At 34.1% G+C, this 14,930-nt stretch overlaps 1 protein-coding gene across 18 annotated transcripts in view; it reads left to right on the plus strand.

The window, feature by feature from the left end:
• The window catches only part of PDE1A (phosphodiesterase 1A), a 183,690-nt gene that overhangs the window by 134,859 nt on the left and 33,901 nt on the right, over window positions 1-14,930 (plus strand). For 14 of the 18 annotated variants that reach the window (XR_013953790.1, XM_080600441.1, XM_080600443.1 and 11 more), the window contains 6 exons: window positions 3,577-3,759; window positions 4,194-4,260; window positions 5,266-5,382; window positions 6,783-6,923; window positions 11,756-11,856; window positions 14,129-14,254. Coding sequence is in view for 17 of the 18 variants with exons in the window: in XM_080600441.1 (XP_080456567.1) it covers window positions 3,577-3,759; window positions 4,194-4,260; window positions 5,266-5,382; window positions 6,783-6,923; window positions 11,756-11,856; window positions 14,129-14,254 (735 nt within the window). In the remaining variant the exon portion in view is untranslated. The remainder of the gene's footprint in view (window positions 1-3,576; window positions 3,760-4,193; window positions 4,261-5,265; window positions 5,383-6,782; window positions 6,924-11,755; window positions 11,857-14,128; window positions 14,255-14,930) is intronic. The other 4 variants (XM_080600445.1, XM_080600435.1, XM_080600432.1 and 1 more) reach the window with 1 other exon arrangement.

A 14,930-nucleotide genomic window follows, 5' to 3' on the forward strand; every position in this document is an offset into this window, starting at 1 on the left:
GATGTGATAATACTCAGTGGTTGCACCAGAGTGACATCATAATACATCTGCTGGGAGCCAGCCTTTTTTTCAGTTAAGTTCTGACCAACAGGAACAGCAAGACGGACAGGCATGTAGAAGGGGCTCTGTCATCTACTTAGTTCACTCTAATGATTTGCATGTATAGAATAGCAGCCAGCAACCAAGATTAAAAGTAGCTCAACATGAAAACAAGATCCATGTTAAAAAGCAAAATAATAATAAATGGTGGCTCATCAAAATCAAAATATAATTCAAGGGGAATGAAAAAAAACCAAACAAATTTTAGCTACTATTCTAGTGTAAGTGGTAAAATACTATTAATTCTTCTTGTTAATATGTGTGAGTTTTGATGCTTCTGCTGAAGGTTCTTTGTGTTACTTTTAGTAAAATTTATACATGTATTGTTTACAAGTATGTATTATATACAAGTACTGATAAAACTATTTCAGATTTTTACATCTTAAGGTATAAATTTGGGTAATTTCAAAGAAGTGTTTTCATAATCAGTAAATAAAAGGTGAACAATTAAAGATATATTTCACAGAATCCACAAGACGGCATATGTATACATATATATACACACCCATGGAAATGTAATGGAAATACCATATTTTTTTTAATCAAGGTATAGATAGATGAATAGAAGTGGACAAAAGTAATGAACTATAAAATTAATTCAATATTGGATTCCAACAATTTGTGATAATTAAGCGTACTATGCATAGTGCAATATATAAAAAAAATCTTTTCTAAACAAAATTACCATCAAATTATAGATGCATCTAACCATCCATTTATTCAGCTGTGTGGATACATAGATGGACCCTGTCTCTGTAATTATTGAATAATGTCAGTCATTAGTTAATTTATTCAAAGGCCATTTCTAGCAATGCAAATGCCATGTGTAATTTTCCCCAATATGAATCGTACAATTCAAAAGGTCAGGAAGATGTAAAAAAATAGACAGTTACTAGCCCTTGTTTCCTCTCCTTAAATGTTGTCTCAGTTAGGCTTCTTAAAATAACTAATTCTTCTGGAAAACTTATTGAGGTTATATGTTGAAGGTGTTCTGATCTGAGGTATCTGTAAGAGCTGATATTTACAAAGGATTGTGCTTACAATGTAATTCTGTGTTACGGTTGCTTTCCTACTGATTTGAGTAGGAACCAGAAACACTTAATCTCTGTCTTTCACATAAAACATTGTTCAGTCACCTGTCATCAGAAAGGAGTGGTGTCATGAAAATTCCTGGAGTGCTGAGGAAACTGAGCAAAATATCTTGGTTCAACACTTTTTCAAATTCTGGTTTCTCTGTTCTGTCTTCATAAAGTAACTTCATTGCTATCATGTACAGGCTGAATAGTCCTCCTGCTTTACAAATGAATGGTTAAAAAAGTTAGAGAAACTGCAATGTGTCTTGCTATCCATAATTCTTACTCCAGTGGCTAATATCTGTAAAGTTCAGGTCTTGGTCCCAAATTCAGTTCTGCACCAGACTATAGCAAATTTGTGTAGAGTTCTTCATGCAGTGGGATCTGAGATAGCCTACTGACAGTGGTCCTTTTATTGCTGGAATAATTTCATGTCATTTGAGTAGCATTTTGGATAGTTATAAAGCTGTTTTAGGGATTATAATGTTTATTCCTGATTATACTACAAATACATCAAATGCCAAGTATTCATCAGAAATGAAAATGTACTGATCTCTCCAGGGATATTTAATATCAGCATTAGACTAGTAGGGATTTAAGTGGACTATAACTTAGTTTTAAATTGGTGGAATAAAATCAATCTATAGCTTTTGCCGTATTGGCAGTCTTAGACTGGATTCAGTTTTGCAAGATAATTTACCCAAATATTTTCTTCTGCAGAAGTCCTGCTCCTCCAACTTTAATTACTGACTTCTGTCGAGTCTCCCACTGCCAGAGAAATCTCATAATTCTTGTCCATTCTGCTCCTCCTGCACCCTGTGTTGAAGACACTTGTAGTCTAACGATTTTATGTCTATAAGAAATAGGAATATTCCTGCTCTTCTTTCAGTAAGCATGGTTGATGTTGGGAGAATTTTATGTATTTTTATTTTTTTTTAATCCTAGTTGTCAAGTCCTACAAGTCCTATGTTTCATTGTTCACAAATAATTTGTATGACACATCTGGTGTCATGCTTCCTACTAGGCATTGTCCTATAATCACTCAGGATTAGATGTACATGTGGACTCCATCACCCATGTTTTTGCTCGATTCTTCTATATGTCAGAAATGACCTGGATTAGGCAAGGATTTGAAAATGGTGATGAAGGGAAACAAAGAAAGCAAAAAGCGTGAAAGAGCTGTTAAAAATATATGAAAGTGTACAGATAGGAGGAAGAATCAATGGAGTTATATATAAGCAAATCACACTTAAATATACCTTGTCCACCATTGCTTCGTGTCCAATTCATGGAGACTCAAGTAGTTTCAGAAAGACATCACCAGAGAAATAGATCTACATAATCAAATAATGTCTGCAATTCAATTGGTGCTATTTTTAATAAAATATTTTTAAAGGGTGGCATGCCTTACTTGTGTTCAGATCATCCTGACTGAAGTTTCTTGCATAACTTAATGAAGGAAAACTTATTATCAGAATAAATAAGCACTTTGGTTCTCAGAAAACCCCAGCAGATGAGTGATATGGGCAGGTAATAACAAAAAAAAACGCAGTTTTCCTACTACTGGTATGTTCATAGAAATGTAGAATTGAAGAATTGAGACTGTTTTAGGAGAATATTTAGTTACGTGTTTCTTCTAAATAAATTGATCTCCAGTTCTGTTTAACTGAAGTTACTTTTTTCATTCTGCAAAAGGTATGCATAGCTTTTCTATATTTTTAAACAATTAAGAACTTTGACAGCTGACTTGTAATCTAATCTTGTATAATATCTTTACTGTTATGATTTTGTTACCCTTCCTTCAACAGGAATATCAATCTCAAAACAGAAGGAATTCATACTCATTAATACTTTTATTGCACTGGAATAATGCAATGGACATGTATACAGGGTGTTCATTGAAACTAATTTGCCATAGTGTTGTTAGGTAATATAGTTTTCTTTGCATGTAAGTGTGAAAACTATTTTGGTACCATTTTGGAAGATAGATCATATGGGTCACTGGTATTCTTTGTTATTGCATCAGGCCACCCTTTCTAGAGGCATTTGTGTCAGTCACTCATAAACCTCTCCTTGGGACTTTATAACTCATTATTACACTTCAATCCACCAAAGCTGTTAATGTCTCAGTGGAAAATCCTTCTCTTGCCTTTCCTTGAATATCTTGCATTTGAGCATCTTTTACCTACTGGAACATGAACAGGGGAAGAAAGGAAGACACCTGCTGTGCCTGCCTTCCTGGAGGCCTGAGTATGTCTGCCAGAGAAGCATCTGAAGATGTACTAAGTTAATTTTATAGACAACCTCTGCTCCTGTTAAATTAAGTTTTGTTAGCTGTTCACATGTCCATACACCTTTTGCTTCAATCTGCCATCTTCTCAGTTACCTTTTATTAATTTTTTAGGAGGCTTTTGGACACTGAGGATGAGCTCTCTGACATCCAGTCAGATTCTGTCCCGCTGGAAGTACGGGACTGGTTAGCTTCTACATTCACGAGGGAAATGGGAATAGTGAAGAGGAGACCTGAAGAAAAGCCCAAATTCCGAAGCATTGTGCATGCTGTACAGGCTGGGATTTTTGTAGAAAGGTGAGAGCTATTTTTTCATTACAGCAAGCATTGCATTTGACCACAGTGTCTGTTTGTTGTTGAAGCTCCCACAAAATGGTGGGAGAAGCCTGAAGCAAATCTTTGAGGTGGATTTTAGGTTCAACTTCCATAACCTTTGTATTTTTATATACAGAAATCCAGATGAGACCTCTACTTTTGTAACAAAATCTTCTGGATTTTGGAAAATTCTGGGGTAAACATTATAGCTTGGAAATTTCTATATGAAAATGTACCAAAGACTGCATGGACATAAAACAGTAATACCCCAGGAGAAGAGTTTTTCTCAGAAGTTCATAAAAAGACTTATGTCGTCTTTGGGATCAGATCCTCAAATAGCTTATTGTTGTTTCACATATTATGAAAGATAATTTTTAATGGAATTCTATGGCTGAATATTTTATTTCTTCTTTTAGGATGTACCGTAGAACTTCTAGCATGGTTGGTTTGGCTTACCCAGCAGAAGTGATTGTAACATTTAAGGTGAAAAAAGTTTAATTGTTGTGGAATTTGGATGTATTAGTACTTATTTTTAGTGTCTTTTAGGGTGAAATTAATGCATTTTTTCTACTGAACATACCCTAGCCGTATTTACTACTGCAGAACTGAACAAAGAAAACAGAGAACTTTAATAGTTACAAATTCACAAATAACATATGATTCTGTTTATTGTTTCACTGTTTAGTTGTGATTTAATTTAACGATGTTATTAGAGCATTAGGACAAAATCATATAGAAAGTTTTATAAAAATGTCAGAGCCACGATTGTATCAGCTCCCAGTAGTATGGTTATCAGTGTCTCAGCAGCATTTTTTTCCTTTTTGGAAAGAAAAAGGGGAAGTAGTATGGGGACAGAGCTAACAAAAGAAGCTGCAGCTTATGGAACAAGTATAGTATTTCTGTGAATTAAAAGGCATCACTGTAGTTTACCTAAAAGTCAATCTCTTATTTGAGATTCCTATGGCTACGGCAAGTTCCTATGGCTTCGTATGCAATATAGAACAATATGTTCTGAGAAAGGATGCGGTATCTCATGTTTTTTCCTAACAGCCTGAAAGTAGTGTATTATTCACAAATTGCTATATGGCTATATTGTTAATGACCTTGCATAATAGCATATTTCAAGGACAGACATTCACATTAGCTTCATCAGGTTCTACAGAAAATTTTTATTCAGATTGTTAAATGTAAAAGATTAAGGCTTTTGATTTGAAGCATAGAAAGTTGCATAGGTCATGTTATGAGTATTTTATTCATAATCATCACAACTATTTTCATCATTAATATTGAAATTATCATCAATGTGTTATCAACAGAAAGAGTTCAAAAGACTTGGACAATAAAAAAAAATAAAATTGACACCCCCCCAAAAAAAAAAACACAACAAAAACTCCAAAACCACAAAATATCTAAATATTTTTTCCAGTGATGAGCTGGAAAACTATTTAAACAGATAGAAACTTCATTTTTTTCCCCCCTCATTTACAGGATGTTGATAAATGGTCTTTTGACGTATTTGCCCTAAATGAAGCAAGTGGAGAGCACAGTCTGAAATTTATGATGTATGAGCTGTTTACTCGATACGACCTTTTGAGCCGTTTCAAGGTCAGAATCTATTTACTAATAAAAATACGTATACAAAAATAAGTATGTCAAATTTAAAATATAAGAAAGCTAGGATATATTTGAAATGGTATTTTATTGTACAATGCAGTGCAGAATTTTGTAGAATATGGCAATTGGAAGATCATAATATGCCAATAGCTCCACTGAATGAAACTTCACCCAGAGCAGGCAAATGTTTCTGCAGCCCAAGAAATCGAATGCTATGTAGACCCATGTCAAGTCAGTTTGGGATGGGATGTTGCTATTGAGCAGTTAAATGCCTTAAGCATTAAACAGATTAAATAGATGGAAGAAAGATTCCTAATAAGGCAGAAAACTGTAGTTAGTCCTACATACTCTATTCATAGCCTAGTTCATAGTGTGTTGGTCAAAACTGTTCAGAGGTTTCAGCTGAACCTTCCTCTCCAAACCAACTTTGATGATACATATAGAGAAGGCTGCTTTTAGATAGTGTTTGCAGGGTGTTGCAATATGATATGGAATGTTTATAACCAGCTTTGAAAGGCTGAGATTAAAAACCGGGTCAAGTGTCAAATTTATCACTATGATAGTGCTGAACTAAAGTCTCAATAGAGTTCAAAACCTCTCCACAGCAAAATTTTGCACCCTTTGAAGAGGCTGGCACATTTTGAAGTTGGTTTGAATAATGACTTAACCAATAACACAAACTTACCTTTTTTCAGGAGTGCTCTGGGTGCTTGAAGTCAGAACCACATCAGGGCCACCATTAACAGCACAGTCAGAAAGTACACAATGTTATTGGCTCGGTGGGCTTAAACCCATTCTCAATCCCACTGTTTACCTTGCACGGCTTTTAAATAATAATAATAAAAAATATTTAAATAAATAAAAATCTTAAATAATAATTTAAAAAATCTTAAGGAAAATATCAGTTCATTATATGGGGAAAAATAGTGGTAGATAGTACTTGCACTTCATACATTGCTTGGAGGAAGCAGGAGGGAGGGAATGAAGACTATCAGATTCAAGGAAAACTTGTCTCAGGCAATGTAATGCTGATGAAGAAAAAGAAATAATCTTATTGTTTGGCTGCTATCTGTTATACCTTTCTTATATGAGCAATCTATGCATACAGACAGAAACCTCTAAAAAAACTATTTGATTGATAGGTCTAAAGTCTCTTGTACACTAACCACCTGCTGTGCATGGTGTATGTAGTAGGATGTAACATCTACAAGAACTGGATGAAGACTTCCAGAAGCATATTAGATTTTAGACCTTTACATTTTAAATTATTCTTTTCTTATTTATTAACTAAATTATATGATGTACTTATTTGTGGTTTATTTATTGCACGATTAACTTTGCATCTGTTGCAAGAAAAAATATTAATTTTAATTTTTGCTTCCCTCCTCCAGATCCCTGTTCCCAATCTTATTACATTTGCTGAAGCTCTTGAGGTTGGTTATAGCAAATACAAAAATCCATATCACAATTTGATCCATGCAGCTGATGTTACTCAAACTGTGCATTACATAATGATTCACACTGGTATCATGGTAAGAAATAGTATGACGTTCAATTTACTTCTTTTTGCAGAGTCTCTGATGTTTTGGATAAATGTATATGTGTGTTTTCAGTAAAAAGCTCCCTCGAAAATTATGCAGAGAGATTCCAAACTACCGTTCAGACTGTGAACTTCATGTCATTTTAACAGTTTTTCCAGCTTGGAAATCTCCTGATGCAGAGGAAAAAAGGGAAAAAAAATCTTAAAACGTTTTCATTTTTCATTGCCTGGGCTTGTGCATTGTGTATCATACTGAAAGAGGTACATTTGTAGGAGTGAGAATGTGAGAATTTTTGCTTCTACATTGGAGCCTGGGAGGTGTGATCAGGCAAGGAAACTAGTATTTGCTGAGGTCTTGGCCATTGAAAAGTATATTGAATCAGTGCAGCCTTACTCAAACACTCTGCAGTTGCTTTTTCTTTAAATTTATTTTTCTTTTCTTTTAAATTTAAATTTCTTTAAATTTTCTTTAAATTTATAACCTTATTTAGGACTGCCTTTACATACTGTATGTGCCTATATTGTTTTGCATTACTGCAATATCTCAGTATTCTTTAGTAATTATTTGGGAATCTGAAGTGAATATGTGCAAGCATTTTTATTCTAAGCACTTATCTTTCACTTAATACGAGTAGTGGGAGGTTCTTCACTATCAGTTTGCTCAAAAAAAGTAAACATTGACTGAAAGAAAATGGACATTTCTGTTATGTTCTTTTGATGATTTGTCTTCACTATGGGTATAACAATTTTTTCTTAAAAACAAACAAAAAAACAACAACAAAGCAAAACAAAAAAAAAAGAAAGCGGAAAGTGATAGCATCTGATTTCTATTTGCATAGCCACAAAACAATTCCATTAGACCTTTAGAAAGAAAAAATTTTCAGGCTGAGTTTAAGTGTTTGTGCTCCAGTATATAGACAATAAATGAAAATCATTCACTTATGTTCAGCCTTTTCTCACTGAAAGCTTTGCCATTGGCTTCAGCAGAGGCAAGAAATTCCTAGGCATTGCAAGAATTCTATAGCATAAAGGAAGCTTTTTACTTCTAAGCATGAAGGTTTTCAAGCTACGTATTAATAGAAGTGCTACTTATAGAGTGAAGTCTGTAGTCTTCACCAGCCAAGATTCTCTTTAACCTTGAAAAATTTTCTTGAGAAAGACTTCTATATGAGACTGAAGAATAGGCTGGACGACTCTCTGACTCCAAACTACAGTTGTATAAGGTGTTCACCTACAGAAAACATATTTTAATAAAAAATCTTGAAGGAATCATGGTTCCTATCCTAGACTTGTCTTCTACTGTGAGATCAAGTGCAAGCATGAAGTCATGTGAGACATGTCTCTGTTGCAGGATAAACAGCTTAAAAGGGAGAAAAATCCCTTTGTTCTTCACAGATTATAAACATCCCCTTGGCCTGTGTTCCTACCCCCTTCAAAAAAGGCAGTAGTGTCCCAGATTTTCTTTGTGATGCCAGGACAAGGTTTGAATTTTATGAGCTATCCCACTCAATTTGGGATGTTTATCCATTGACTAAACAACTTTGCAACACACTTTAGGTGTCTCTGAACGCTGAATGAAGGAATCTGTTTTGTATTTGAATATCTGCTATTTCACCAGTTGCACACGAGAATGAGAAAGGTCTCTCCAACTGGCAACTTAACCTTGTAACTGCACTTTGATGTGATTTAGACAAATATTTTTAGAAAAGTATAAACTTTGCTGTTACTGTGCTGTAGAAGATCATTAATCTTGCAGTGCCTGTACAAGATATTCCTATAAAATTAGGCCAGTTTTTAAATATTCACATTTGAATTGCTGAATTATGATATTGGAAAGTTCTTGGAAAGTTATCTAACTAGGACAACACTTAGTCAAGAGTGCCTTCAAACAGATGCAATTTGCCAGGCAGAAGAAATGTTTATAGAAATCAGTGTTTGAAAGAAGGCCTAGTGATTCTGCAGCTTGCAAAGTATTTCTGCCCCAAATGTCATTTGCAGTCTGAGAACTCATCAGTATCATGCACAAATGTTCTGCTTAACGTTTTTTTTCCCTTTCTTTCCTGTTGCCTGGTTGATTACACCCTTACTGAACCTTACTCAGTAATGATTTGAAGTTGGCTTCTCAAACTATTTTTTTTTTTCAGATTACTGCATTGGCTTGCAGTAGCTTTTTATTGCTACTTGCAGTAGCTTTTTTATTTCTGCTATATCATCTAACGAATTCTTGGATTTGGATGATACTCACATCAGTTTGATGCAATTGTATAACAAATTTCTGTGAGTTTTGCAGACTGGTGTGTGATTTCAAATTCTTGTGCTTTTACTGTGTCTTTTCAGAACTGGTACTGACTCCCAAATCTTGCAAAGAATTGCTGTCATGCTTGTTGAGTTCTGAAAGACATACAGAAGCAAATGTTAGAAAAAGGTTTTAGAAAATCCTTTTTAAGACTCCTCTTGAGGAGGTCATACATTTTGTATCTTTTATGGGCACCTGGAATAGAGCCATATTTGGCCATTTGCCAAAATGCTTGGCTGTTCAGAACTTATCCTTTTCCACAAGCCTGTAAAAAGATTTCAGTGAAGAATAGCACATTTTCAGAGTCTCATTTAAAGAAATAAAATGTTCATTATATTTTCCAGAAGATATTGGCTGTCTATCTTAAGAAAAAAGATTCAGACACTTCAGATGTGTGTTAGAAAGTTAGATATCACAGATGGCAGACAATCTATTAACCTCCCCAAGAGTTTAAATCCCAGATGATACAACTAAAATATATATCTCAAGCTAGCATTTATGAAGTCTTCATCTTTATAAAGATTCAAGAATCCAAGTCTCAGGGAATACATCTTGTAAAGAACTTTTGAGTCATCGATCATCTTCCCACCATCCCTTTTCTCCTCCCACGTACCTGTATTGCTCAAATGAAAGGAAAAAAATGTCTTTACTGTCAACAAGTGTATTGTCAGACTCCTGTTCTTACTCATTTTTTAATCCACTGTTGTTTAAAAAAATAGTTTGAACCAGAGTTCATGAAAAGTTGAAATGCATCTATTTAGTTATAAGAAATTTATAGTACTGCAAAACATTTCTCAATAGAAGAGATCTTTTCCAAGAGTTGTTACACCTGCATCACACAGTATCTTCCAGGAGGGAAGTAGATTCCAGCTCTTTGTAGTCTGTCAGACTTCCAGATACAAGAGACTGCTTTTCCCTCTCTCTCTGAAGAAACAATTCTTAATTTTCTCTCTAAGAGCTTTCTCCTGCTTCCTTAGGAATCCTTTAGCTAAATAGTTCTCTGATTTGCAGATTTTAATACTAATCTGAATTTTGACTGTACTGCTACAGTGTCTAGAATACTTGCCTTTGTATAATATGGTATGAAAATTCTGTATAATCTATAGATACTGTTTTTAAGAAGCACTAGACTTATAAATGAACTATCTAGCAACTTAAAAAAAAAAGAGCTTTGAAAAGGCATCTGAAAGAAAATGTTTATGTTTAGCTTCAGTTACTAATAATTTCTGGGTTTCTATTCTGTTTGGTATGTTGAAAACAGTGTGAAAGCCAGGAGCAGTCATGGCCCGATTTCTTATGACACACAATACTATGAAGGTCATCTTTTCCATTTTTAGAACTGCTTACAGTACATTCTCATTCCTCCATTGTGACCTTTTTAAATCTATACAGCTTCACCAACAGCCAGCACTACTTGTTCCTCAGCTATCTTATTTGGTGTCTGAATGACCTATTTCATTGTTCTCACACAACTTAGGAATTTTGATGTTTTTCTTTCTTCTTTGAAAAATTGGTACAACTTCTGGCATCTTATACATCTCATATGCATTCATATACATATATGTGCCTATATGAGTGCCTAAGGATGAAGATAATTCTTAGATCTTATAGTACAGAAGCTTACTTCTACACTGAAAAAAGTCTGAAATATATGTGAAAATGCTTAACTGGCATTTGACTTAATCAGTCCTATGATTGCAGGGTTAATTTTCATACGATGCTTCTACCCCCATTTTTAGATGGAGTACATTTTCTCCTTGAGCTTGGTTTCTCAGTAATAAAATAGAACTTGAAAGAAAAAATAACAAAGATGATTTCACAAGAAGATCAATACAGGACATTCTCAATTAGCAAGATGTATAAAAGTGCATAAAACTCTAGGGTCTGTATTATTTTGTGTAGAAGATGATCCTTCTTGCCTTTTGTTCTGTGTAACTGTATACCAGCTTTGTGCACGACATTTTTACATTTCTAGTTAGCTGAATGATATGATAACACAAAGCACAATATAATTTAGAACTGAAAAAATCTCCCGTAGGCCTAATTTCTGTACTATAGTACAGGTGAAAAATAGTTAATGCTGATGTTTTACCTAGAAAGTATTGTGAACTTTATATATTTTTCACTAAAAGATAAATTATAATCTTAATTTTGTATCAAGTTTTTAGATGAATTTACCATAATTTGGCAAGTGCCAGATAGTGTCTAGCAGATTAGATTTTTTCTACTCAAAACAGCTATGAAATATACCATGTAATTTTCTTAATAACTTCTTATGTATTTTGGCTGCCAATATTTACTTTGCTTGTGATCATAAAGTATTTAACTTGGTCTTAGATAAATCCTAATAAGCACAAGGACTTATTTTATTATATAATACTTAGGTGTTATGAATCTATAGTCAACTGAAATCAGAAAAGTGTGAAGTTTAATTTAGTTGAAGGTAGTGCAAAATACTTCCAGTACTGCAGTTATCTGAATTAGGCTGTTATAGAAATTATGTCTAAGATTTGTTTTTCATTTACTAGCACTGGCTCACAGAACTGGAAATTTTAGCAATGATATTTGCAGCTGCCATCCATGATTATGAACATACTGGGACCACAAATAATTTTCATATTCAGACAAGGTAAGCAAAGTGGTCCCTAAAGTATCATGTCTGGAGTTTGCTGTTGATTCATCTGAACTGTTTCATTCCTGTTACTGATACTGCCATGAGGTAGCTAGGCCATTCCTGATTTTATGAATTGAATATGCAGGGAGAAAACTTCAAGCACAGTTTTATAAATCCATACCAAGGGTCCTCTCCTAGCATGTTATGACAGGATCTGCAGTAGTTATGATAAAGAAATCCAGTTTGAAAGTCAGACTAACTGCATTCTGATGTAGGCATAGCATGTCATATCCTCTGGTCCAGAACAACAGCATATAACTTAAAATATTTTCAGCCTATTAAAGAAAAATCACTGACCAGTCCTTTAGTGGGTGATAAGTGGTACACCTGATACTAACCCTAGTACTAAGTGTCTTATCGTTTATTGTTTTCACACTCTAGACTGTACTTTGTTTTCAGTATCCTCAGTTGCAATCCACTTTACACGCTCTTCAAAATAAATAAATAAATAAATAAATACATATATAAATAAATACAGTAAAACACTGGTATAGTCTAACAAAACATCTCTATTGTCAAGAAATATTACTACTTTGAACAGAAGTATCCTTGCACTCACCTATACAGAAAAGGCCCAATGCTTAAGGTTAAATTAAATCCAGAACGTACTTAGGCCCTGGGATATGCCCTTCAATAATCAAAAAAATATAGATCTGCAGCTAAAATAAAGGCATAATTCTTTTCTTCCTCAGCATAGTCTTTCTAAAAATAAACTTCATTTTGTAGTTCCAAGTTTATTTTACTTTTCTATTTTTGTCTTTAATATTTTGCTCTGAAGTATTGCAAAAGTGGAAAAATGAATTATGCTGTTTGACTTTTACTTGGACATACTTACAAGCAGGTATTTGTTTTGTCATGGAGCTCATTCTTTGCTCTTAGTAGAATTGGCCCTGATGTGACATCCCAGGGCATGATTCCAGGTTTCTTTTGCCTGCAAAATGCTGAGGAAATGGCTGTCATAGTCATATAAAATACCAATACTGATTAAAATTTGACATAATTAGCTAAGTGGGCCAAAGTGTGCTTCAAAAATGTATGTGATTGGCAAATCATTATTCTTCCCATGAATTATGGACATAAACATATTCATCATTTAGGTAGGATATGGTTTGTTCCTTCTAAGTAAACTTTCTAGTCCTATTTTAATTTTCAGGTTTCTTGGTACCTTATCATACATGTGGGTGGTTACACCAAATATATACTCCCTAGAACAAGGGATTGAACCTTATTAATATCATCATAGCTGCACTGCTAAATCAATGCACTTCTCTTCTAGTACAGACTGTTCAGTTGACCAAACAGAGGTACTTGGGAACAATTTTATCAGAAGAGATGTATAGCAGAGAAGGGAGACCCAAAGAGGCCTAACAAGTTGGGTAAAGGTCTTAATACAATAAGTTCCCGAAGAATTATTGAAGTCTGAAATCTGATAAATCTGTACCACATCAAAATTCCTGAAGAATCTGTATGTAATGTTGGTATTTTAAGCTAGGCTCTATTTAGGAAGGAAAGGATATGGTTGATGGTGCTAACTTTTAAGGTAACAGTCTGGCTTTAGAAAGCACTTATACGCAATCAAAAATTCAGCTTTGCATTTCTGCTATTCCTTTGTTATGACGCTCAAGTTTGGGCTGTTTTTCTGACAAAATATGGCATCCTTTTATAACATATGAAATTGAAGTTTTAAAACATTTTAATATTTACAGCTCTTTCTGATTATGAGCAGCATGAGCCAAAGCACTTCATTCTCAGAATAGAGGTGGTAACTTTCTAATATCCATTCTATTTGTAGACCCTCTCTCGTGAATGCGTTGCATTTTAAATGGTTGTATTGCCAAAGAGTTTTTCTGAGTAGCCTAATTAGAGCATTTCTGTTGCTCTATGATCCAGTCTACTGTCAAGAAGCTTTAGGTTTGCCTCACAGTATTTTTTTGTCACAGTTTTATTAGATAAATAGAATGTTATCCATTTAAAACTATGACTTTCCTACAAACAATATATATGATGGTAATAATGATAAATTGTTATACATTTAGTATGGAAAACTTATCAGTATTTGACAGAAAAAATAAACATTGTTGAATATATATATATATACATATATATATGTCTATATACTCAATAGTTCTCATAGAGAATAATATCCTACCTTCTCCAGTGCTATCACTGGAATGCTGTTGAAAATCATGCCCTTTTTTTTTTTTTTTTTTCTGTCTTTTAACACTAGGTCAGATGTTGCAATATTGTACAATGATCGTTCTGTTCTTGAAAATCATCATGTAAGTGCTGCTTATAGACTCATGCAAGAAGAAGAGATGAACATTCTGGCAAATTTAACCAAAGATGACTGGAGGTAAGTCATCTTCTGACATTCAGACATAATTCCAATGTTTATAAATAGTAAAAACTCCAGGCCTTCTCTATGGAGTCTATTTTAAGAGTTCAAATTACAGGAAAAACTCTTGGCACTGGAGGAAGTAATGGATATTTAGAGCTTAGAGAAATCTGCTGTGGTGTAAAGAAGTACTGTTTGGAAGATGCCAAATAGTTTTCTTAGTGAGGTTGTGCTTTTATGAGGCACAGTGTTGGAGTGTGTGGACAAAGTCTCTGATGAGATAGTTCTTCAGCAAAACCTCAGAGCTGCCCCTCTTGAGGTAGGTTATCTTTGTCTAACAGTGGGTTAAAACCCCATTGCAGAGTCACACTCTACTGCCAGTCTGATCACTACTGCCTGTGGGATTTCTGTTGTGTAATGTGGCACAGCATAGTCATATCTTCGTTAAGCATTAAAAAATGAGATATATGGAAAGTCCCAAAATAATAAAGTAAAGGTCCAGAAGCACCATGGAATTCTTACTTTTTTTTTTTTTTTTCTTCTTCTTAATGTACTTCCTGAAGAAAATTTCACCAGCTGAAAGAGTAAGGATCATAACTGACATATCACAAATACCAAGATATGTAAGAACAAAATGAGCAAGTGCTAGAGTTTTTTCTCAGCTATTAAAAGAGGCTTGTTTGTATAGCATAGC

Source organism: Anser brachyrhynchus (assembly GCF_964034855.1).
Source record: "Anser brachyrhynchus genome assembly, chromosome: 7".
NCBI classification, from domain to species: domain Eukaryota; kingdom Metazoa; phylum Chordata; class Aves; order Anseriformes; family Anatidae; genus Anser; species Anser brachyrhynchus.